General features: G+C 43.9%; 1 protein-coding gene across 1 annotated transcript in view; it reads left to right on the top strand.

Moving 5' to 3' along the window:
• Positions 1-23,793, top strand: part of iqgap1 (IQ motif containing GTPase activating protein 1) — a 73,619-nt gene that overhangs the window by 36,780 nt on the left and 13,046 nt on the right. The window contains exons 7-25 of the mRNA XM_039794807.1: positions 1,637-1,750; positions 2,587-2,765; positions 3,774-3,861; positions 4,568-4,725; positions 4,830-4,914; positions 7,537-7,700; positions 8,561-8,721; positions 8,881-9,005; positions 10,236-10,399; positions 16,111-16,201; positions 16,344-16,511; positions 17,453-17,595; positions 18,538-18,708; positions 18,806-18,889; positions 18,983-19,054; positions 19,426-19,495; positions 20,213-20,577; positions 23,024-23,187; positions 23,395-23,619. Of these exons, the coding sequence (XP_039650741.1) occupies positions 1,637-1,750; positions 2,587-2,765; positions 3,774-3,861; positions 4,568-4,725; positions 4,830-4,914; positions 7,537-7,700; positions 8,561-8,721; positions 8,881-9,005; positions 10,236-10,399; positions 16,111-16,201; positions 16,344-16,511; positions 17,453-17,595; positions 18,538-18,708; positions 18,806-18,889; positions 18,983-19,054; positions 19,426-19,495; positions 20,213-20,577; positions 23,024-23,187; positions 23,395-23,619 (2,791 nt within the window). The remainder of the gene's footprint in view (positions 1-1,636; positions 1,751-2,586; positions 2,766-3,773; positions 3,862-4,567; positions 4,726-4,829; positions 4,915-7,536; positions 7,701-8,560; positions 8,722-8,880; positions 9,006-10,235; positions 10,400-16,110; positions 16,202-16,343; positions 16,512-17,452; positions 17,596-18,537; positions 18,709-18,805; positions 18,890-18,982; positions 19,055-19,425; positions 19,496-20,212; positions 20,578-23,023; positions 23,188-23,394; positions 23,620-23,793) is intronic.

The raw sequence follows: 23,793 nt of genomic DNA, 5'->3' as shown, positions 1-23,793 counted from the left end.
ATGTATGTAGTATAGTTGAATATAGTTGAACAGAAAGAACAACAATGGCGAAAAGTAAGACCAGAGATAAATTTTCTTGGACCGACAACGAGGTGGAACTGTTACTTTAAAGGTCCAGTGTGTAACGTGTTTAGTTGTTCATTATCAAAATCTATGTTGCCCGTTCACAAACTTGTCCTTTTTCATGAATATTTACCACCACCATCAATTCCAAGTATTCCTTTTGGCTTGAAATTTTACATTTGCATTTGCATGAACTGGGGTAGATGCTCCATATTCATGCGTCATCTTGAAATACGTTAGCCGGTAAGGGACATACAGGACATACTGCTCCGCCTTTTGCGTTTTCGCTGTCCCATGATAAACTCACAGGTGCTGCTAACGCTGCTAACGGGTATCGTAGCTTCCCGGCCCCCGGCAAGTTTGAAGAAGGAAACGTGGAGGACCACACATCTTCTTCTTCTTCTTCGCCCCGAGAAAAATAAAAAGGAGATTGAAAAGAGCAAGAGACCGGCTTTCTGAAGCGCGAAGGCTACATTAGCTGTAATACGTACTTTGAACTGCGTGGTGCGAGAGAGTTGATTGCGATATATGGTCTCAACGCTAGATTAGAGCTACATAGAGAACGTAGAATTCCTACACATTGGACCTTTTTAAAGTCTGTAAGCCTAAAGCCTCCAACACATGATCCGCGGCAAAGCCACGACGTAGTGCGAAGAGCAAAGAGGCAAGGCGCGGCACATGAATGTACGCTGCGCAACGCCGGCTCTACGGTGTACAGTGGCTGTACGGTGCGCAACGCCAAGCGTACCATGGAGCACTCCCAGAGTTTTCAAACCAAAACGGGGGCAGCAGTGTTTCCAAATGTCTCTGTTTTAAGGGCTCGGAAACGTGTGTCGTAAGCATACCAAAAGATACTAAATTTTAGGGTCGGATATTGTTAAAAAAAATCCGATACCAATACCGTGACTTCGATATCTGTTCTTGAACCATACCTTTTTCAAAACCAATTCCAAATCCATTTTCACCAAAAGAAATTACAACATTACACATTACTACCCAATCTTTTTATTTATATTTCAGCTCCTACTACGTGAGCCCCCGTCTCTGTGCGTAACGTAGAGTTTTTCCTGCGTGTCTCTACAACGTGTAACGTTAAGACAGCCAATCGCCAGCATTATTAGATTTCGGTAGAGGCATGCTGCATACTTATTGGCTCACTGACGCTGATGAGAATTACTTCAGTAGTAGGTATTGGAATTTAGTATTGAATGACGAGGCATTTTTCAATACTCAATACTAAGGAGGCAATTCGGCCGGTGCCTGCAAAGTATCGAATTAGGTAGCCAGCCCTACTCGTTTTCACACCAAAACGTAGTTGTGTAGCTGTAGCCTGAGAAGGGTAGCACAGCAGCAGGCCGCAGTGTTCAGGAGCTGCTGGAAATGTGAAAGTCATTAGTAATTGTGAGAGCTTTTCCTGTCTGTTGACTTCCCGCTTGGCTCCCCTGTCCCAAAGCCAGAGTCCGAAATCTGATTAAGCGACATGAGCCAGGAACAGTCTGTAACTCGTTCTCCCCAGTCTCTCACTTCCCTCCGTCCATTCATCTGTTCCTTCTGCTCTGTCTTTCTCTCCCAGAGGAGGAGATCAACAACATGAAGAGTGAGCTGGAAAAGTACGGAATCCAGATGCCCGCCTTCAGCAAGATTGGCGGCATCCTGGCCAATGAGCTCTCGGTGGATGAAGCTGCATGTGAGAGGGGCTTGGGTGTCATGGGTAGAGGGGGCGGGAACTGCTGTGCTGCAGACTATATAGAGTTCAGTTGATTCAGACTCTCATAATGAAACAAATACTAATCTCATTGTCATTCAGACATTTTTTGGATCTGTCAGTTGTTTACCTAAGAAACCCTTCCTGCTCTATTTTACTGCAGCAGGTTTTTAAGCACACATTCAACTAAAGGTCTGTTTTTCTCGACATAGTTCTAAATATAATCAATCATTGTTCTGTTTTCTGAATCAGTCGAAAGCAGGGTTCAAAATTAACTTTTTCGTCCACCAGCCAAATGGCTAGTGAATGTTCAAATTTGACCAGATCAATAGATTACCACTGGCTTTTTTTTTGGCTGGTGAGTGAAGCAAATCTACCAGCCACTTGCATATTTTACCAGCATTTGGCTGCTAGGTGGTGCCTATTTTGAACCCTGGTTGAAAGTCTACAAATAAAAGGCTTATCATATATTTTCATGTCAGTGACAAGACACAATTACTAAAATGATCCAAGATGTTGAACACAAATTTTCTCCAAATGTCCAAGATAATGGCTTTACCTCTACTTTCTCTAATGACTTTGAATTAACATTGATTTACACAATGAGATTTTTGATAAGTAATCATCAATAATGTGGATACAATGACTAAGTGGGTATGGGCAAATAATAGAACCGCTAGAACAGCCTGAAAATGACCTCACTTTACTGTAATGTAGCCTTTAAAAACAGGAAAAGACCAATCTCGATATATCACCCAGCCCTACTATAAGGTAAAACATCCAGATAAAATTCCCCCCATCTCCTCTTCCCTCCTCAGTACACGCGGCTGTGATCGCCATCAACGAGGCCATCGACCACGGCGTACCAGAGGGCACGGTGGCAGCCATGCAGAACCCCAACGCCATGCTGGTCAACCTGGACGCCCACTCCGCTCGCCAGTACCACGACACACTGTACCAGGCCAAGGGAAAGAAGGTGGCCAACTCACGCAAACGGGTACGCAGTTTTTAAACCTCGAGGATCACAGATGAATGCTGTAGTGTGCACAGTTCTCAGATGGCCAGAGACGAATGGTGGCCTGGGGCGAATTATCCTTGAGAGGCCATAAAATGGCTCTATAATAAAAACTGTGGCAAGCCATTTATCCACTTTTTGATTAGGACGTAATTAAACATACAGCCCGAAGCAGAAGAAAATTTGGACATCAGACAGAATGAAATGCTGAGGCTACAAACCACTCGGGCAACAGAAACGAAAACAGCCAATATAGTCAAGAATGGCGGCTGGAAGATTGACTTGGGACAGAGAGAGAGGGATAACATCCTCTCTCCTCTTGACAGATTTACCAGCAGTTTCTTGCAGTGAGAGATACATGTCAGATTTATGATTTAGAAATATAAAAGGTTTGTTTTGCCGTAAGGCAAAGCAAATACTTTACATTACATGTCATTTAGCTGACGCTTTCATCCAAAGCGACTTACAATTGCTATATTTATGTCAGATGTCCCACGCCCTCTGGAGCAACTAGGGGTTAAGGGTCTTGCTCAGGGACAAATTGGTTGATGTATCGCAGTGGGAATTGAACCCAGCTCTCCCCACGCCAAAGGCATGGGTCATATCCACTGCGCCATCACCACCCAGAATTACACACCAGAAATACACCAAACATGTGAACAAGAAAACCTTCTGGAAAGAATATACATTTGACTTTGGTTTTACTTTGATGTCCTGCTCACTAATAAATAGATGGTCTCTCCCATCACCCCTGTTCTGAAGTCTCTTCACTGGCTCCCTTGTTGCATCTTCAACCATATTTGTCAGCTTGCTCTTTTAGGTCTAATATTTTTAATTTGTCTGTTCCATGGCTGCGTTTTTTTTTTATGGAAAGCACTTTGTGATTTTTATCTGTGATAAGCGCTCTATATCTATATCTATTTTACTTACATACTGGGGGGGGGTGTAATGATTAGTGTTGCCAATGTGTAATGCTGTTATGTTTTACAGCAAATGGAGAACGCCGACGCAGAGAGAGATATCTACGACGAGCTCCTCACCCAGGCTGAAATCCAGGGCAACGTCAACCAAGTCAATGGTAAGACACACACACACACACACACACACACACACACACACACACACACACACACACACACACACACGGACAGACTCTTTACATTACAGCTTTTGAAACAATCGCTCCTAGACTGTGGAACGCTTTGCCACATGTTTTAAGAGGGACCGCATCTGTTGAAATCTTTAAAAAGCAGCTAAAGACACATCTCTTTAGTCTGGCTTTCATTTAGCCTCACTGTTGACTGTTGCTTTTGTGTTTTACTACGATTTATTGTTCTTTTTATGATTATTGGTTTGTTGTAATGTACTATTTATTTGTACTGTGAAGCACTTTGTGACTGTCTGTGATAAGGTCTATATAAGTAAACTTTACACGCACGCACTTCTTTCACTATCTTTGTGGGGACCCGTCATTGACATAATGCATTCCCTAGCCCTTTACCCTAACCTTAACCATCACAACTAAATGCCTAACCTTAACCATTACCCTCACCCTAACCATAACCTAACTCTAACCTTAATCATAAAACCAAGTTTTAACCATTAAACAGCCCTTTAAAGTTGTGGGGTCCAGCATTTTGGCCCCACAAAGCTGTCCGGACCCCACAAGTATACTGTATTACACGAATATAGTTAAATGAGAACACACACACACACACACACACACACACACACACACACACACACACAGGTGCCGCAGTGACATGTCAGCCTTTCTCCTACAGTGAGCAACGCCTTGAGTGCGGCTGAGCAGGCGCTACTGAGCGGCGATGAGGCTAAGTTATATGAGGCCCTTAAAGCCGTAGGCACTCAGAACCTGCAGGCCCAGAACAAAGGCTGGTATCTCAAACAGCTGCAGGCTGACCGGGAGAACAAAGACCAGGTAGGGAGCAGCGTGCGAACCAAGCTGTGCATTTATGTCAAGAAAGCAGTCAAACAAATAGTCTGCTTCTCTGTGTAACCTCAACTTGATCTCTTCCTTATTAGGTGTCTCCGGGAGAAGCCCTGACTAAGGATGAGTTGCAGAGCGGCGTGCACGTGGCCAATGAGATCGCAGAAGGCTACCTAAAGAGTACGCACATAACGCATACATCTATCTCCCCCCTTTCTACATCTGTATCTATAGCTGCAAATAACTATTACTCTCATTGTCGATAAATCTGTCACTCTGACGCTACAAAATATTCACATTCAAGAAGCTGGAATCAGAGAATTTTTCCTTTAGACTCAAGCCGATTATTTGATTATCAAAATAGTTGACGATGTCATTTAATGCCTATAGCCTTTTTTATGAGGGGTTTACCAATATAATTAATAAGTATGCTCCGCTAAAGAAATACAGAGTCAAAGGCCGAGACAATGTTTGGTTTTCATCTGACTTAGCAATTACCCTCCATGAGCGCAATGTGGCATGGGCAAAAGCCAGAAAATCAAATCAGGACTCTGACTGGCTGGTCTTCAGACAGCTGCGCAATGCGTGTACTCTTAAAATTAGAAAAGCCAAAGCAGATAATTTTATTTCTCAAACCACTCATAACCTCAATAACGCGTCAAAATTTTGGAAAACTATCAAATCATTAACAGAATACAGTAAAGGCCTTGAGTTTCCCAAAAGTATTGTGATGGACTCTCAAAAAGTCACTGACAAGGCCAAAATGCTTGACTGTTAACGAACATTTCATCGCCTCAGGATTTTTAGTTGATTCAGTCAGTCCCCAGCATGACTATTCCTCTACAGTTGAGACTGTTGATCTAGATCCTCCTAGCCAGTCTTTTAGTTTTAGTCCTATCACTGCTTCAGAAGTAAATAAAGCCCTCAAGCACTATCAGGACCACTCCGCTGGTCCTGATAAACTGGATCCCTACTTTTTAAAGCTAGCAGGTAATTTTATTGCCGTGCCCTTAACCAATATTTTGAATCTGTGCTTGAACACAAATGACATCCCTCCTATTTGGAAATCAGCCTTTGTGGTTCCCATGCTAAAAGGTGATGACCCTTCGATCTTAAATAACTACAGACCAATCTCCAAACTCTGAGTCCTGGCCAAGGTTCTAGAATCCCTTGTCAGTGATCAGTTAAAGAATTTTTTTAATAGTCATAATATTTTATCTGACTTCCAATCTGGTTTTAGAAAAGGGCATAGTACAACATCAGCAGCTATTAAGGTTTTAAACAATTTTATTGAAGCTACGGATAACAAGCAGCATTGTGCAGCCCTTTTTATTGACCTTTCGAAGGCATTTGATACAGTGGACCACACAGTACTTAAACAGAGACTGTATAGGGCTGGGCTTTGTGAACAAACTGTTGGCTGGTTTAGTAACTACCTTACAGATAGAACTCAGTGTGTGCAGGCGGTGGGTAGCACTTCTCGCTACCTAAAAATAACAAAAGGTGTGCCTCATGGGTCAGTCCTGGGGCCACTGTTATTCATCCTCTACATCAATAATATTGATCATAATGTGTCTTACGTAAAATTTCATTTTTATGCTGATGACACTGTAATGTATTGCTCAGCACCCACCGCAGACCAGGCCCTCTCTCAGCTACAACTTGCTTTCAACACCCTTCAACATAATCTCTATGATTTAAAACTTGTTTTAAATGCAGATAAAACTAAAGTCATGCTTTTTTCAAATTCAAAATTTAAATCAAATCTGCCTTCAGTCCTCACTTCTCATGGTACAAAAATTGAATGTGTATCTAAGTACAGATATCTTGGTATTTTAATTGATGAATCTATTTCTTTTACCCTTCATATTGAGCAGCTAGCTAAAAGATTAAAACTTAAATTAGAGTTTTATTTCAGAATCAAATCCTGCCTCTCGTTTGAATCTAGAAAGAGGCTGGTAAATGCCACTTTTATGTCTGTACTTGACTATGGTGATGTTTTATACATGCATGCTTCGTCTAAAAGTTTACATGCACTGGACACTGTACACCATGGAGCTCTGAGGTTTATCACTTATACACTCTATATGAACGTGTTGGATGGCCTTCTTTATCAACACGGAGACTTCAACACTGGCATACTGTCATATACAAGGCTATTTTAGGTCTCCTTCCATTCTACCTTCTGACCTATATCAATGTAAACAGTACTGGGACTTACAATCTTCGTTCCCAGGATCTTTTCCTTATGTCTGTTCCAAAGGTTAGAACTGAGCTGGGGAAAAAGGCATTTAAGTTTGCTGCTCCCTCTGCCTGGAACAAGTTACAGAAATCCATGAAACTTACTGAACTGGTCTCATTGGTCGCTTTTAAGAGGATGTTGTTTGACTTGGATGGAATGACATCTGGCTGTAGATGTTTTACCTGATGTGTTTAGTATTCTGGTTGACTCTGAGGGATTTGCTGTTTCAGTTGTTTTATGTTCTTAGTGTTTTTGTGTATTTTGTATTTGCATGTATGTGTGGTTGTACTGCTGCCTGCCTTGGCCAGGACACTCTTGAAAAAGAGATTTTTAATCTCAACGAGTTTCTTCCTGGTTAAATAAAGGTTAAATAAAAAAAAAAAAAAATGGTTGGACAAGTAATCAATTAATCTTTGCAGCAATAGTTCTTGTAATTCACTCACGATTGTTGATTGTGTGTGTGTGTGTGTGTGTGTGTGTGTGTGTGTGTGTGTGTGTGTGTGTGTGTGTGTGTGTGTGTGTGTGTGTGTGTGTGTGTGTGTGTGTGTGTGTGTGTTTAGTGTTGAAGGCGGTGGAACGCATCAACAGTGCCATCAGGGCGGGGGTGCCAGAGAAGACGGTGGAAGAGCTGATGAGCCCCGACGCTCAGCTGCCTGAAGTCTACCCCAGCGCTGCAGACCTCTACCAGAGAGAGTTAGTCAGCCTGCAGCAGCAAAGCCCAGAGGTACCCAACAGAGAGACAGACAGACACACACACACACACACACACACACACACACACAAACAAAGTGAAATACACAGATGCACATACCTAGAACCCATCACATTATTATTTACAGAAAACATGTAGCTTTTGAGGCTAACTTACAGGATGAATTGACCTGAAAAAAATAAAATGACCCACTTGTCCATCAGTCGGTACCACATGGGCGTTAGTACAGTTTATGCTACGACAGGTGTGGTAGGGTTATCTAGCCCTCGCTGTTGATATCAGATTTTATTTCATAAACTGATAAATAAAAACTAATTTACCTCCTTCCTGATAATGATAACTTTAGGGCTGCCCCGTCCTAGTCGATTAGTTGTGAAATCGGTTGTTTTCGACTAAGATTTCATAGTCTATCATGTCATTTTTGAAATGCTTTTTCATGCTGAATGACTTATTTCCAAGAACCTTATGAGCACACCCCTAGTCAAGACAAGGTTTAAAGGTCCCATGGCATGGAAATTTCACTTCATGAGGTTTTTGAACATTAATATGAGTTCCCCCAGCCTGTCTATGGTCCCCCAGTGGCTAGAAATGGTGATAGGTGTAAACCGAGCCCTGGGAGCCCTACTAATGTGCTGCCTTACTTCTTGGAAGGCAGCACATTAGTAGTAGTAAGAACATACTACACTCTGCCTGTAAGCCATACAGTACATAACATTTCCACTTTTAAAACCGTGACGTCTATATTGCTCGTAACTAATATCCGATTTAACTATGGAAGAACAAATCAAGACCACATCAACGTGCTGTTTGCCTCTGGTAGTCTTCATTGGCAGTTTGACGTATGAGGTCAATTTGTGTCCCGTGTCCCGCAGGGCTCGCTGTCCCACCCCGAGCTGCTGGTTGCCGTGGAGATGCTGTCGTCGGTGGTGGTGATGAACGAGGCGATGGACGCTGGAAACCGCGACGCCCTCTGGAAACAACTGTCCAGCGTTGTCACTGGACTCAGTAATGTGGAGAATGAATACGCACAGAGGTACACGCGCACGCACCACACACACATACACACACACACGCACAAAACCAGGAGTCAGTGACACGTTGTCTTAGTGATGTTTTGAGGTTTTTTTGTGTTTCTTGAACGGACTGAGGCAGGCTGTTGATGTGGTAGCGTACCGGTGTGTGTCCTCCTCAGGTACATGGACGAACTGCTGCGTCTTAAGGCAGCAGCCAGGGAGGAGGGCTCCAAATATCTGACCTGGAACGACATTCAAGCCTGCATCGACCAAGTCAACCAGACTGTGCATGAGGAACATGAACGTAAGAGACCCACTCGCACCCATTTACACCCAAATGTGTCAAACTCGCACAGAAATTTTACACTGCTTTGTTTTTAGTTAAACGTAATCCTTAATTCAGAGTTTCCACTGGGTCTCAAAAAGTCCAAATAAGCCAATCTAGACACCAGTCCTATATAATGCCAATGAGGAAAACGAGGAATTGTTTCAGACAGTTTCCCCACTCTGACATCTAACTTTTTTGATGTCGTGATATAGGTCTTAAATTTCATTCGTTGGTCTTAAAAAGGTCTTAAAAAGTCTTAAATTTGACTTGGTGAACCCTGCAGAAAGCCTGTAATTGTCAGACGATGCCACGTCTTGATTTATATTACAGATGTCATATCTTCCAACTCATTCTCTCATATCATTTTGTGATCACAGAGTTTTCTGTACGTCTGCTTGTGTATTTGTGCCTGGGATGTTAATTTAGATACATTTTTTTTTCCTGACCGATAGCCGACCCTTGATCATTAACCGTTAACCGACAAGCAGGCAACAGAGTTTAAGTTCACCCGGTCCAGGACGTCTGGACTTTCGGCGCTCAGCGTCTATGGACGGTTGCAGACCTGTACTGGTCGTGCAGCCCCAATGTGTCGTGGACACACGCAGCCTCTTTAATGGAACCGCTTGCGGATCTGTACGACCGACAAAAGTCCACAGCGGTCCTCGGGGCGTACGTCCCAGCCGGTCTCCACCGCATCCCCTGGCGAGGTTGTCAGCTGTGTGTCTGCCTGGCATTCTGTGTGTGTCGGCCGGCCGATTTAACCCTCCGATCCTCATCAATCAATGTAGGGTCATATGTCACGCAGCTCTTCGCTGTGAGTGCCATCCAGCAAGAGCCACGAACTTGGAGGAAGAAAAAAAAGAGCTTAGGACGCAACTTGTTAGTGGAAAGTTAACCCTAAACACTTTTCTTTTACAAAGCAAAAAACATGTATTCTACTCAATTGTAACCGTTTAACTAATAATATTAATCGGTCGCAATTTTTATTTCCGGTAATTGGTTAAAAGGTTAATCATTAACATCCCTAATTTGTGGGCTCCTGGGTAGCTCACCCAGTAGAGCGTGCAGAGGCTCGGTCCTCGGTACAGCAGCCGCGGGTTCGGTTCCAAACTGCGGCCCTTCTCTCTCTCCCCTTTCACGTCTAAGCTGTCCTGTCACAAATAAAGGCCTGAAACGCCCTCTTTAAACCATCCCTAATTTGTGCAGGTATTGCCGCCATCGGACTGATCAATGAGGCCCTGGATGAAGGGGAACCCACGAAGACCCTGGCCATGCTGCAGAACCCCTCCGCCAAGCTCACAGACGTGGACCCGTCTGTGGCTCAGCACTACCATGACAAACTGCTGGAGGCCCGCAGAGAGAAGGCTCACGTAAGACACAAAACGCAACCTGCACCGCTTTCTGGGAAGAGTCTTTCTGGTTGTAGAGAGGTGGGTGTAGAAAATAGATGTTCAGGTTATCGTCCGTAGATAAGTGTGAGGTTTTGGATGATTTACCACGGCTACCATGTCGTGAGAGGGTGTCTTGTGTCTTGTATTCAGGTGAGCATTATGCAAACTCTCCATGCAAACAACCTGGCTACAGTTACATCCAGACTTTTGACAAGGATTTTACTGCAGCTCATACATACAGTTGGAAGCTGTCAGGGCTATATAAAGTATGACTGGGCATATGATACATATAGGTGTTTTTAAAGATTATGTTTTTGGGCATTTTTAGGCCTTTATTGACAGGACAGCTGAAGAAATGGGAGAAGAGAGAGGGGGGAATGACATGCAGCAAAGGGCCGCAGGTCGGAGTCGAACCCGGGCCCGCTGCGTCGAGGAGTAAACCTCCTATATATGGGCACACGCTCTGCCAACTGAGCTATCCGGGCGCCCATATCGGTGTATTTTTAACGATTCCAATGAACGTAGTTGTTGTAAATGTAAAAAGAGGCCAGTTTCCTGCTTAAACTAGCTGTGAGGCGCAACAAACGTGCGGCTGTTTGAAGGTTCAGTATTTGGTTTAGTTCAGGCAGTAAGCTGTTGGATAAGAGCTCAGATGTCTGCTTCTGCCTCCCAAAATACTGCCCAGCAAGGTATCAGGGCAATGCACCGGAATTACATTCAGGATTTCGTATTACAAAGTAGTCTTTCATACGCTCAAATTGCAGGACCCTGTGTCCCTAAGTAGGACATGTTCATTCTATGCAGGCTGCTGGTTTGGAGTATTGCCACCAGTGTTGCCAACTCTTTTTCAATGTAAATAGCTAGAACTAGCTCCAAAAAGTCACTAAAAGTGGCCAGATGTCGACTTCATCACGCGTCGTATGCATAAAGCTTAGTGATGGTGTTATATTCATTGTCAATTTAATCTGTCGATTTATTTTCTCATTATTTTCTTAGTTGTTTGGGCCAGTTTAACTTGAACATTTTGCGGAGCACCCAGCCATTCATTCAGCCACCAATGCCAAAGCGGTCTAGGCAGGGTGCATTACATCACCTGAAAGCCTCAAAAGTTTAAAAACAAAATGCAGTATTTCACATGTTAAGTCACTGTAATACCCAAAGCTCAATGGGATCCCAGACCCCTTGTGTTTGCACATGGCTCCATGTGACTCAGGTCTCTGGGCCCCACATGACACACTCGGACTGCTGATGTCATGATGTGATCATCTATTCCCTCCACTCACTTCCTGTCGTATCTCTGACTGCCTCCTTGCTCTCTGTGTCCCTCACTTTGACCTATCTTCTCCGTTTTCATAACCACTCTTTGGACTTTGACTCGTGCATGTCTGAGTCCAGAGAAGGACACACATTGGACGGTCTTTCTGCTGCTCTCTCGCACTCATTTGCCTGTTATCTTCATGTTAGGCGAGCTGATGAATGTGGTTTTTGTACGCGTGTGCGTTTGTGCAGCACATTTGCATGTGATGTCACAGGAAAGACAACCATGTTTGGTTTTTTTTTCCTGTCATAGAAGCAAAGGGTTACCACAAAAGAGGTACATGTCCGCTCTCGGTTTCTTCAGAAGAAGGTCTGTAAATAGAACAACTATCAGTGTATCCATTTTAGTCCTGAGTCTGTTTTTTTAAATACAGATAAATGAAGTCCCTTATCAAGCTTAGACTCCAAAATACTTGGCCGCTGCCCACACTGTTTCAAATGTCAACATCGAAACCCTTGACTACATTGTGTGGGAACTCGTCACACGTTCATAACGGGACCCAGAAAAAAAATTACAAGCGAAAAAACAGGAGAGGAAAAAAAAAAAGCAAACTATTTTCCTGCCGATTTCACAGGCATAGGAAATAACAAGGCAGGCCTCAGTCGTTTTTTGCTTCCATAAAAGGGAAGAAAGCTGACCACTATATTAAATGGGCCGGACTCGCGGGCACACACACCCACAAAAACACACACACACACACACATCATCCTCTGGTTGTTGATTGGTGAATGTGGCTGTTTGAGGCGATTAGCTGAAGACGGAGGAAGTAGTTAGAGCAGTGTGAGCTTCCTGTTGGGTTTCAAAGGGCCGGTGCCAACGAAATGTTCCCCCAGCTGAGAGGGAAAGGTCTTAGGTGGCGGGGGTTGACTAACGAGACGTGGCTAAGATGTAGGGCTGAAACTAATGATTGTTTTCTCGTTATCGATTATTAATTGATTAGTTGTTTGATCTTTGGAATCTTGTTGTTGTCGTTGTTTTTAGGACTTTAGTGTTTTAAGTCTGCTTGGTACTTTTGTCTAAATATTGTATGTACCATTTGGTAAATCATATTAATGCTAGTGCTGTCAAACGATTACAATATTTAATCGCGATTAATCGCATTAATGTCATAGTTAACTCGCAATTAATCGCACATTTTTTTCTCATTTTAATGCTCTCATCAACATGGACAAGTGGATCGGCTTGCTTTGTGCTTTTGTCGCCTGGCTTTGACGAGGGGGCGGAGAATTGGCATCAGCTGTGTGCTCGGCCATCAGCTGTGTGCTCGGCCATCAGCTGTGTGCTCGGCCATCAGCTGTGTGCTCGGCCATCAGCTGTGTGCTCGGCCATCAGCTGTGTGCTCGGCCATCAGGTGGTATTTCCGACTGGACGTGCTGCGATGATAGCTCAGTTCACAACGACAAAACACACAGATCACTTTGGTCTTGTCAATGGAACCATTTGGCGACTTTTTAAAAAGTAAACTTTCCATTCAGAATCTTATTGGCATCCATTTCGGCGTCTCGCACTCGACATCATTCACCCAAAACGTAACGTTAGCCTGCTACTCTTTGGCCGGCTCGCAAGCCCAAACAAGTGTGTGTGCGGCGTGCCTTTTGTTGTGTTTCTGGTCTAGCTAGATCCGGTGTGGTGTTGTAGTTTTTCCTAACGTTACTAGTTCTTGCAACAGCATGTGAAAAAAACTGCAAAGTTTGCTAGGCCGAAAAGAACGTTAGTCTCCGATTAAAAAAAAATTGACGCCGTTAAAATGGGTTTGCATTAACGCTGTTAATAACGCGTTTAACTGACAGCACTGATTAATACTATTGTAGTCTGTTTGTCTGTCAGGGAACACATATGTAAAATTAGCTGTATAGCTAACTCTGGTACAGGGCCTGAACTGTGCATGATCCCTGACAAATAAACTAATAAAAGAAATAACTGATGTTGTGTATTGTCCCAAACAGGTCTCTCTTGTGAATGAGACTCTGTGTCTCAATGAGATTACCAGTATAAAGAAAGGTTAAATATAGTGTGTGTGTGTGTGTGTGTGTGTGTGTGTGTGTGTGTGTGTGTGTGTGTGTGTGTGTGTGTGTGTGTGTGTGTGTGTGTGTGTGTGTGTGTGTGTGTGTGTGTGTGTGTGTGTGTGTGTGTGTGTGTGTGTTGTCGTCAGAAAATGGTGAAACATCGATCAGTGTTTCCTAAAGCCCAAGATGACGTCCGCAAAGGTCTTGTTTTTGTCCACAACTCAAAGATATTCCGTTGACTGTCACAGAGGAGAGAAGAAACCAGAAAATATTCCCATTTAAGAAGCTGAATCAGAGAACATTAACCTTTTCTTTCCGTTAAAAAAGTAATCAAAGTAGTTGGCGATTCATTTAATAGTTGACAACTCCCGGATTTAATCTATGCAGCTCTACTAAGATGTAGTCAAGCTGTAAGAGGGGTGTTTCCAGCTGATGTGAGGTTCAGGGGAGTTTGGAGAAGAAGCGAACAGCAAAGCTTTTTTTTATTTTTTTCTCTCCTGCGGTTCAATTTGTGACTGGCTTCTTTGTGTCGCGTCTCATTAACTCCGCAGTATTACAACAGTTAGTCAGAGACAGTGAGGCAGAAGTTAAGCTTTGACTGGGCTGAGGGCTGTGCCTAGACAAACAGCAGGAAGTCCTGCCCAGACTCTGACTAACGAGCCCAATATAGTCTACTACTGTATGCCTCTTCAGATGGTTATCTCCTCACTTTGTAACTGCAACAATCACAACTGCGACTGTATAAGTCCAAGTCTAGTCAGGCATGCTTTGTGTGTGTGTGTGTGTGTGTGTATGCACGGAAGAAAAGTTTAGAAAGATGAATTATAATCTACCCAACCCGCTCAGCTTTCACTTCCTCTTATTTGCGTGATGGGCTTGAAACGTGTGATGAACTACATCAGGCTACGCCCAAGTTCTCCTCCAGTCCCTCCGCCCACTCTGGCACCGCACCCGGTCTCCCGCCAGCTGCAGGGACTCATCATCACCCACACACAAATGCCTATTACCGCGCCGAGTGCAAACACACAAACGCTAATCAAGCGCTCGCCCAGGTACCGCTCTGTTTACTGTAAAGATGCACTCATTCCAGTCCTCCTGGTGCATGCTGCTGCACAGGTCGGCTGCCAACTCCTCTCCCTTTGCAAAATAAATCTTCCTCCCAAGATCTGATATCGGTCAGTCAGACCTGCCCACCTCCTTTCTCACACACACACACACACACACACACACACACACACACACACACACACACACACACACAGGGGCGTCGGACTGGGGGGGAAAAGGGGACTGAGTACCCAGAGCCCTCATGTGACGACAGGGCCCAAAAAGATGCTAGAATGAATAGCTGTGTGGGGCCCATAGAAAATGCCTTTCTACAGGGCCCAGAATTTTGTGCTACGCCCCTGCACGCACACGCACACAGACACACACCACACACACACACACACCTCCTCTCATCTACCCTAAAGCACAACTTGAAGGGGCGGGACACATGGAGGGGGAGGCCGAAACCAAAACCAAATGAGTTGCCTGTTTCAACAGGCTCTAGAAAGCAGCAGCAGCAGCACAAGTAGCAAACAGCTGCCTCATGCGTTATACAGAGACAGAGTGCGCCATCTGGATGCAGTTAGGTTTAACTACAGTCCATAATGAGTGTTGAATTTAGTAGAGCTGCAAAGATTAATCGATGAGTTGTCCACCATTAAATTAATCTCCAACTATTTTGATAATCGATTAATCAGTTTGAGTCATTTATTAAAAAAAAAATAGGTCAGAATTCTTCTTAAATGTGAATATTTCTACTTTTGATATATTGTATTGCCTGTTGTACTTGAATAGATATAGAATTTGCACTAACACTATCTTGCACTCCGATACCATTGCACCTTTCTGCAATTTTTTTCCACACCGCTCCTTTAAACATGCTACAACCAAACCTTACTGTAGGGCACACTATTGATATCTTCCTTTTGTATTTTTGTAGTATGTGTGCGTGGATATCATATGTCTGTGTGCCTTTGTGTACGTATGTTGTGTATAAGCTATCAGACACCTTAATTTCCTTCAGGATAAATAAAGTATCTCTATGTGTTTCTAGTTTTTTCTCTCCTCTTTGAGTTGTGGACAAAACTACACATTTGAGGACGTCATCTTGGGCTTTGGGGAAACACTGATCCAAATTCTTTTTCACCATTTTCTGGCATTTTATAGACCAAAGAACAAATTAATGAATCGAGAAAATAATCGACAGATCAATCGACAATGAAAATAGACGTTACTTGCAGCCCTAATTTAGAGTTATAAGCCTTTTGCTACAGTCTGTGTCTAGTTTACACTTTTTTTTTGTTGCCGTGTCCTTCCAGGAGACCCAGGACCCCTCTGCTGTGCTGTGGCTGGATGAAATCCAGGATTCTATTCTGAAGGCAAACCAGGACACACAGGAGGCCTTGCAGTGTAAGCGCACACTTCATTCCACTGAACCTATGTTATATATGAGATTGCAGAACATTGACTACCCACATTCTGCCGAGAGTTCTTGACGTTAGGACAGCGTGAAGAGCAGCAAAGGGCTGATGCTTTGTGTTTGTGTTTGCAGTCTCGCGCTCCATCCAGGCTGTCAATGAGGCGGTGGACACCGGCGATCCAGCTCAGACTCTCGCTGCTCTGCGTAACCCCGGGTCAGGAGTGTACGGAGTCACCTCCGAGTGCGCTCAGACCTACCAGGATGACCTGTCCAAGATAAGAGATGAGAAAAAGGCAGAAGGTGAGGAGAAAATGTAGGGATGAATATGGCAAAGGACAGCCGGGGAAAAAAAACTACAATTGTGATTACATTTGGAGGAATGATGCATGTTTTCAGTGGTTTCCAGTGTTTTTAAATGGGCAGTGGTGGCCTTGAAGGTTAATGAAGCGAGCATGTGACCCGGGAGGTCTCTGTGGGGGGGGGAGTGAAAGAGCAGCGCTTGTCCCTCCCTCATTACCACCACTGAGGTGCCCTTGAGCAAGGCCCTTAACCCCCCCCAACCGCTCCAGTGGAGCTGCTCAGTGGCCAGCAGATCAGACTGTGGTTGTACTGGGCAGCTTCCAGGTATGAATGTGGAACTGTGTGAATGTGACAGGTCGTCGTTGCAAATGAGAAGTTGTTCTCAATCAACTTACCTGGATAAATAAAGGTAAAAAATAAAAATGGACTGGGGGGGGGGCACAATATTTCTTGAAGGCAAACGATGTGTCAAACCATTCTGAATTAAGTATTGTGGTGCTGCAGAGACGTCCCGGCCTACAAATCCTATCCTACAGACTAAATCCTCGCAACCATCACTCTGTGATCATTTTAATTGTAATATGTTTCAATGAAAATGAGAATAATGGTACAAAAATGATCATTCCCTCCAATATCGTGAATCCTATCGCAATCGCAAAATCGGTCAAAATAATCTCAATTACATATTTTCCTCATGTCGTGCAGCCCTATTTTTAAAGTGACAGAGATTGGCCTGATGAGGGGATTATTATTTACCATCCAAGTTTCATTCTTTGAATGGTCTAACATTGTAATTAAAAATCATATTTCAAACTACGAAGACTTTTGACTGCTGCACTGCATTACTGAAATAAATGAAAAATGGAGGGTTGATGCTACTTGCTAATTAGCTCCATTGCCTCCATCTTGTTCACTTGGGTCCTGTAATGCTGTCTGTCCAGGTGATAATGGCAGTGACTGGGTGAAACACTGGGTGAAGGGAGGACACAACTACTATTATAACCTGCAGACCAACGAGGGCACCTGGGTGGAGCCGGAGGGCTTCATACAGAACAACACCCAGCTCAACAAGGAGGACATCCAGGTGGGTCACTGTCCCTGTAGTCTCCCATTGCCGGACCTATCTCCGAAGCGCTGTGTAAGGAGTAAGGTCTGGCTTCACCACACATACATTCCAGGATAGAAGGAAAAATTGCCCTGGCTTGTTTGCTTTTCTTTAAACCAATCACAATCGTCTTGGGCGGCTCTAAGCTCCGAACGCAGTGACGGTGGCTCTGCAAAATAGTCCCGGGAAGGAACTTGTTTTGGTGGAATATTTGCACCCTGCAAAAGAAAACACACAATATTAAGTGAATTTGTTGACACAATACAGTAACATGAGCTATTTAAATTCGTTAGATACAACATGTTAAACATCATTTGCTCTTACCAGTATATAGCCTTGTAGCCTGATGTCGTCATATACTCAGATTCTAGTCAGAATAGGAGTCTGATGCCGCTCCATTGGGCTGTGATTAGGGGGCTAGTTTCAACCGAACCAGGAAAGAAAATGTCTCTGCACTCAATTTGATAGACCTACAACCAATCAGAGCAACGGAGTAAAACATCTTTACCTTGATCGCGGTTCTCTGTTCCTCTTTAAAAATTAAAGCGCTGTCGATATCTTCCATAACAGACATGATGGTGGAATCTACACATCTCAATTCTCCAGCGGCAGCCATCTTTGTTGTAAACAATTTCAACCCAAACGCTCTTTGGCGAGGTGGTTGATTCCGTTACTGTTGATCATCTGTCCATCATCGTATATAGTATATAGGCTTTGATATGACAGGATGTGATATAGCCTAGGGGGAGGGGCTGTAAAAGGGGAACGGAAATAAAAGCACGGTGCTTGGCACTCGTCGGGAATCTCTCTCTGTGTGTTTACTTGTTAAGTTAGAATCACTTAACTCTACATAAAGTGCTATATAAATAAATGTTGATTGATTGATTGATTGATTGATTGATTGATTATGCTTCCTGTCAGTCGGTGGTGTCCGGGGTAACCACAGCCTACAATCGAGAGCAGCTGTGGCTGGCCAACGAGTCTCTGATCGCCAAGCTGCAAGCTCGTTGCCGCGGCTTCCTGGTGAGAAAAAGGCAAAAGGAGCGGATGAGCTTCCTGAAGTCCCAAGACCCAGCGGTTTCATGCATACAGGTGAGCTACACCTGTAACCACAGCAAGCGTCCTGAGGCCACACATTGGAAACTGCTGCGAGGACTTGTTGCTATACTGACTGTCGCTTCTTCCTCAGGCCCACTGGAAAGGCCACCAGCAGAGGAAGAAGTTCAAAGACCGTAAGCAGTATCTGAAAGACCACAGTGAAGAAGCTGTCAAGGTAACGTTATTATGCGATGTCCGTAAACTAAATATTCTTATCGGACGTACGAATACAGTTGAGACCGAAAGCATTTGTTTTTGTCTTCCTCAGATCCAATCCATGGTTCGGATGCACCAAGCGCGTAAGAAATACAAGGATCGTCTAAAGTACTTCCAGGATCACGTGAGTGTTCATAGCCTCAAACCTGGTTGAATAAAATTAGCCGAAAATTGAGTTTTTGAGACAATTTGAAAAAAGAACCAAGACAGTGGGGTTGTAAATGGTCTGTCACAGAAGTGAGGGTTTAAAGTAAACAGATTGCAGTGTTATCTAATAAAAGCTTCTAATTAAAATCACTGTGTGTTCATTTCCTGTGACACATCGCTGACATTTAGTCGGTGTCCCGTGGGCTTTGAGGGAGGCAGACGGATCATTAGCACTCTGACGCGAGTGAAGTCATTTCCACTTCAACTCACGGTGGATTGCTGTGGTACTGTTTAAAAAAAAAATAAAAAAATAAAGGTCAGCCAAGTGATTGCTGTTTTCCACTGCAGATCAATCAAGTGGTGAAGATTCAGGCTTTCATTCGAGCCAACAAGGCCAGAGATGACTACAAGACGCTGAGTGAGTAGGATCCCAAACCGACTTTGATTGCTATAAATAAAGGCTGATCTATGGTCCTGTGGGGGCTTCCGCACAGAGCTTTTGCTGTAGACTACGTAGGTGGCCTGATGTTTACACTTGTGCGTAGGGTTGGGTATCTTTTGGATTTTTACGATTCCGATGCCCAACCGGTACTTTTATAACCATTCCGATTCCTAAACCGATTCTTGGAAAAACTGAAAAATGACTTCTTTTTTTTATAGAATATTAATATAAAATTGAAAATTATTTAAATTTAACTATATATATGTATAAAAAAAAAAATTAAAGTACTTAAATATATAATAATTTGTTTCGGAGCGACATAGGGAAAATATTTCAGTCGACACATTAAGTGGAACCGAAATGAGGAACCGAAATTTACATTGTAATCCGGTCCGATTCCTACCGGTTGCGTAGGAATCGGTTCCATAATGGAACCGGGTTTGGGTACCCAACCCTATGCGTGCGTCGATCTCTTTAAAAAAAAAAAAATAGCAGGGCAGGCATGTGTGTGTGCGTGGGGAGCGTGTGGTAGAGCGTGACCTGCAAAATGGGATAGATTTTATTATTCTAATACCAAAAAGTTGAATTCTCATGTGCCACGGAGAATATAGCGATACTATGCTGTATCCATTTTTTCCCCGGTCCCTACTTGACTGTCAACATGTCCTTCCCCCCCCCCCCCCCCCCTTCCAGTCAGCGCAGACGATCCCCCGATGGCGGTGGTGAGGAAGTTTGTCCACCTGCTGGACCACAGCGACCAGGACTTCCAGGAGGAGCTGGAACTGATGCAGCTCCGCGAGGAGGTGGTCACCAACATCCGCTCCAACCAGCAGCTGGAGAACGACCTGAACCTGATGGACATCAAGATCGGCCTGCTGGTGAAGAACAAGATCACGCTGCAGGAGGTGGTGTCGCATAGCAAGAAGCTGACCAAGAAGAACAAGGGCCAGCTGTCCGACATGATGATGATGAACAAGCAGCGGGGGGGCCTGAAGGCCCTCAGCAAGGAGAAGAGGGTCAAACTGGAAGCCTACCAGTACCTCTTCTACCTGTTACAGGTGACGTTACAGTTACAGCTCTGCTCTTTGATTGCTTTGTCTCTAAATCCTGATACCTGCCGTCTGTCTGTCTGTCTGTCTGTCTGTCTGTCTGTCTGTCTGTCTGTCTGTCTGTCTGTCTGTCTGTCTGTGTGTGTGTGTGTGTGTGTGTGTGTGTGTGTGTGTGTGTGTGTGTGTGTGTGTGTGTGTGTGTGTGTGTGTGTGTGTGTGTGTGTGTGTGTGTGTACATGTTTTACTATATTCGTGGGGTCCAAAACCGGGGACTACAGTATACTTGTGGGGTCTGCACAGCCTCGTGGGGACCAAAATGCTGGTCCCCACGGAGTTTAAAGGGCGGTTTGAGGGTTAAGACTTGGTTTTAGGACTAGGGTTAGAATTAGGTTATGGTTAGGGTTAGGGTAAGGGTTAAGGTTAGGCATTTAGTTGGGATGGTTAAGGTTAGGGTAAGGGGCTAGGGAATGCATTATGTCAATGATATGTCCCCACAAAGATAGTAATACAGCCTTGTGTGTGTGTGTGTGTGTGTGTGTGTGTGTGTGTGTGTGTGTGTGTGTGTGTGTGTGTGTGTGTGTGTGTGTGTGTGTGTGTGTGTGTGTGTGTGTGTGTGTGTGTGTGTGTGTGTGTGTGTGTGTGTGTGTGTGTGACAAAAACACGGTCTCACATCACCCCTGTTCTTAAGTCTTTTCACTGGCTCCCTGTTGCAGAGAGGATAAGTTCTCACTCTTATTTAAGCCGCTTTCCGACCGGAGAGATTTTTGCAGTTCCTTGAACATAACGTTTCTAGAACCCTTTTTTTCTCATGTTCCGACTAGACCAATTTGGGGATTATTAAGTTCCTCTGGCCACAGTTTCAGCTCCTACTTCAGGGCAGGGTCTTTTCCCTTTTCCGCATAGTGGTGGTTAGATGGCTGTGTTATAATAACAAAAGGTCAGTTCCTATGGCCACTTGGCCAGTGTGAATGCAAATGGAAAAACTGGTTTTGGGGGAGAGTACTTAGTAGAACTGTTTTAGAAGTGGACTCTTCCTATAACTATGTTCCTGTAACTACTTGGTCGGAACCTTTTTTTCCCTCCGCTGTCACTGCTTCCAGTCCAGGATCCAGTGGTTGGCTCCGGTTCCTCCTGACACACGTCATTTAAGAAAAAAAAGAGGCCTCCTTCTTGCGTAAGACTTTAACAAATGAGTAGCTTTATAAAGACCTTTTTTTTTCTTCTTTTTTTTATAAACGTGATCAATACAGAGTGTCGTAGCCTGACAAGCCAGACCCACATCCAGATGTTGGGTCTGGGAACTCACCATTGGCAGGGCTCAATCCGAGGGGCGGGATAAACGGTTGTCTTTCAAATTCCCTCTGCACGTAATAGGATAGCGCTACAACCAGGCAGAGCAACGAAGAAGGTAGCGGAGCTAGTTGATAGATTAAACTTTTGCCGTATCCGGTCGGCAAAATTTCGAACACATCTTCCTTTTTTAAGAATGACTTCAGTGCCGTTCTTTGTTCTTTTCTCAAAGAAAAGCTGAACTCCAAGTCATCCCGAGTGGCGGCCAAAAGCTGATTCTAAAGACCGCTGTTCGCCAGCAGCAGCAGCCATCTTCTTTGTTTTCAAGTAGCAGGGGATTCACGCGGAACTCTGCCGTCATTATGTTAAGCCCCGCCCACCGACTCTATACATGATGTGATTGGCCTGACCAGAGTTTGGTTTTTCCAGCTCGCAAGTCAACAGAGAGTTGCTAGACCCCCCTGGCTGCAAATTACATTTGCTGCCACTAGGCTGCGTCTAGATTTCTAGGCTAAGAGTGTTGTACAATCAGGCACCTTTTATTTTAGTTTTATTTCACCTTTATTTTGTCAGGTAAGTCATTAGAAATACATACAATTTAATGACATAAAATACATTGTGAAATGCAACACAGACAGCAGTAAACGCATATACCAAGAGGAACACACAGGTACATGGGTGAGTAAAAGAGGGAGAAACCGTACAAATATTTAGCTGGAAAATGATAAACCTGCATATATGGCTGAGCTACTTCAACAATATTTGTCTGCTCTGCTCTCTTAGGTCTAATATGTCATATTTACTGTCTGGCTTAAGACCCGTGGTCATCGATCTTTTGAGTCCGTAGCACCGAGACTTTGGAGCGCTCTGCCTCCACCCTTACGGTCTGCTGTTTCTGTGGACTCTTTTAAAAACAAATCCGATAAAAACCTACCCTTACTAAACAGGCATTTGGTTGACCTATCTTCACTTTATTTCTTTTCTATTACTTTGTAATTTGAATTGTGCATTGTGTTTGTAACATGTATCATCTTGTATGTTTTTATGTAAAACACGCTGTGATTTTTATCCATGATAAGCGCTCCTATAAATATATTTAACTGACTTACTTACTTACATCTCTCCGATTTAATATTTAAGCCAATGTCTGCTTCCTTTTTTATAGACCAACCCCACGTATCTGGCCAAGCTGATCTTCCAGATGCCACAGAATAAATCCACAAAGTTCATGGACTCTGTCATCTTCACCCTGTACAACTACGCGTCCAACCAGAGAGAGGAGTACCTGCTGGCCAAGCTCTTCAAAACGGCCCTGCAGGAGGAGATCAAGTGAGAACCAGACACTGCAACCATCATTTATGAGCAGTTTTACGATACGATACGATACAACTTTATTGTCAGCCAGGGCTGATATTCCTTTTGCATCCCTGGGTAGCTCATATAAAAAAGTGGACATAGACATACATACAGACATGCATAAGATATCCGATGTCCATAAATACACCGTTAAAAAGATTTTTCAACAACGGTCCGCAGGTCTAAAGTGGACCAGATGAAGGAGATCGTCACAGGAAACCCGACAGTCATCAAGATGGTGGTGAGCTTCCACCGCGGCGCGCGGGGACAGAACGCACTGCGGCAGATCCTGGCACCGGTCGTCAAGGAGATCATGGATGACAAATCGCTAAACATCAAGACCGACCCGGTGGACATCTACAAGGGCTGGGTCAACCAGATGGAGACGCAGACTGGAGAGGCCAGGTGAATTTAAGGCTACTTGACAAGAGGGTGGCTGTCTACATTTTTTCATATACAGGAAAATCATAATGCAACATCACTACAAAAACTGCAAACCAAGAAAGTCATATCCCTGATTTTATGGCCAATTAAATCTTAATATTTCTATGTATCGATGTTAAATACTCTGGTCAATCA

This window comes from Perca fluviatilis, chromosome 3 (assembly GCF_010015445.1).
Source record: "Perca fluviatilis chromosome 3, GENO_Pfluv_1.0, whole genome shotgun sequence".
Lineage (NCBI taxonomy): Eukaryota > Metazoa > Chordata > Actinopteri > Perciformes > Percidae > Perca > Perca fluviatilis.
Note: the sequence above shows the minus strand (reverse complement) of the source record. Positions and strands in the feature narration are given on the sequence as shown.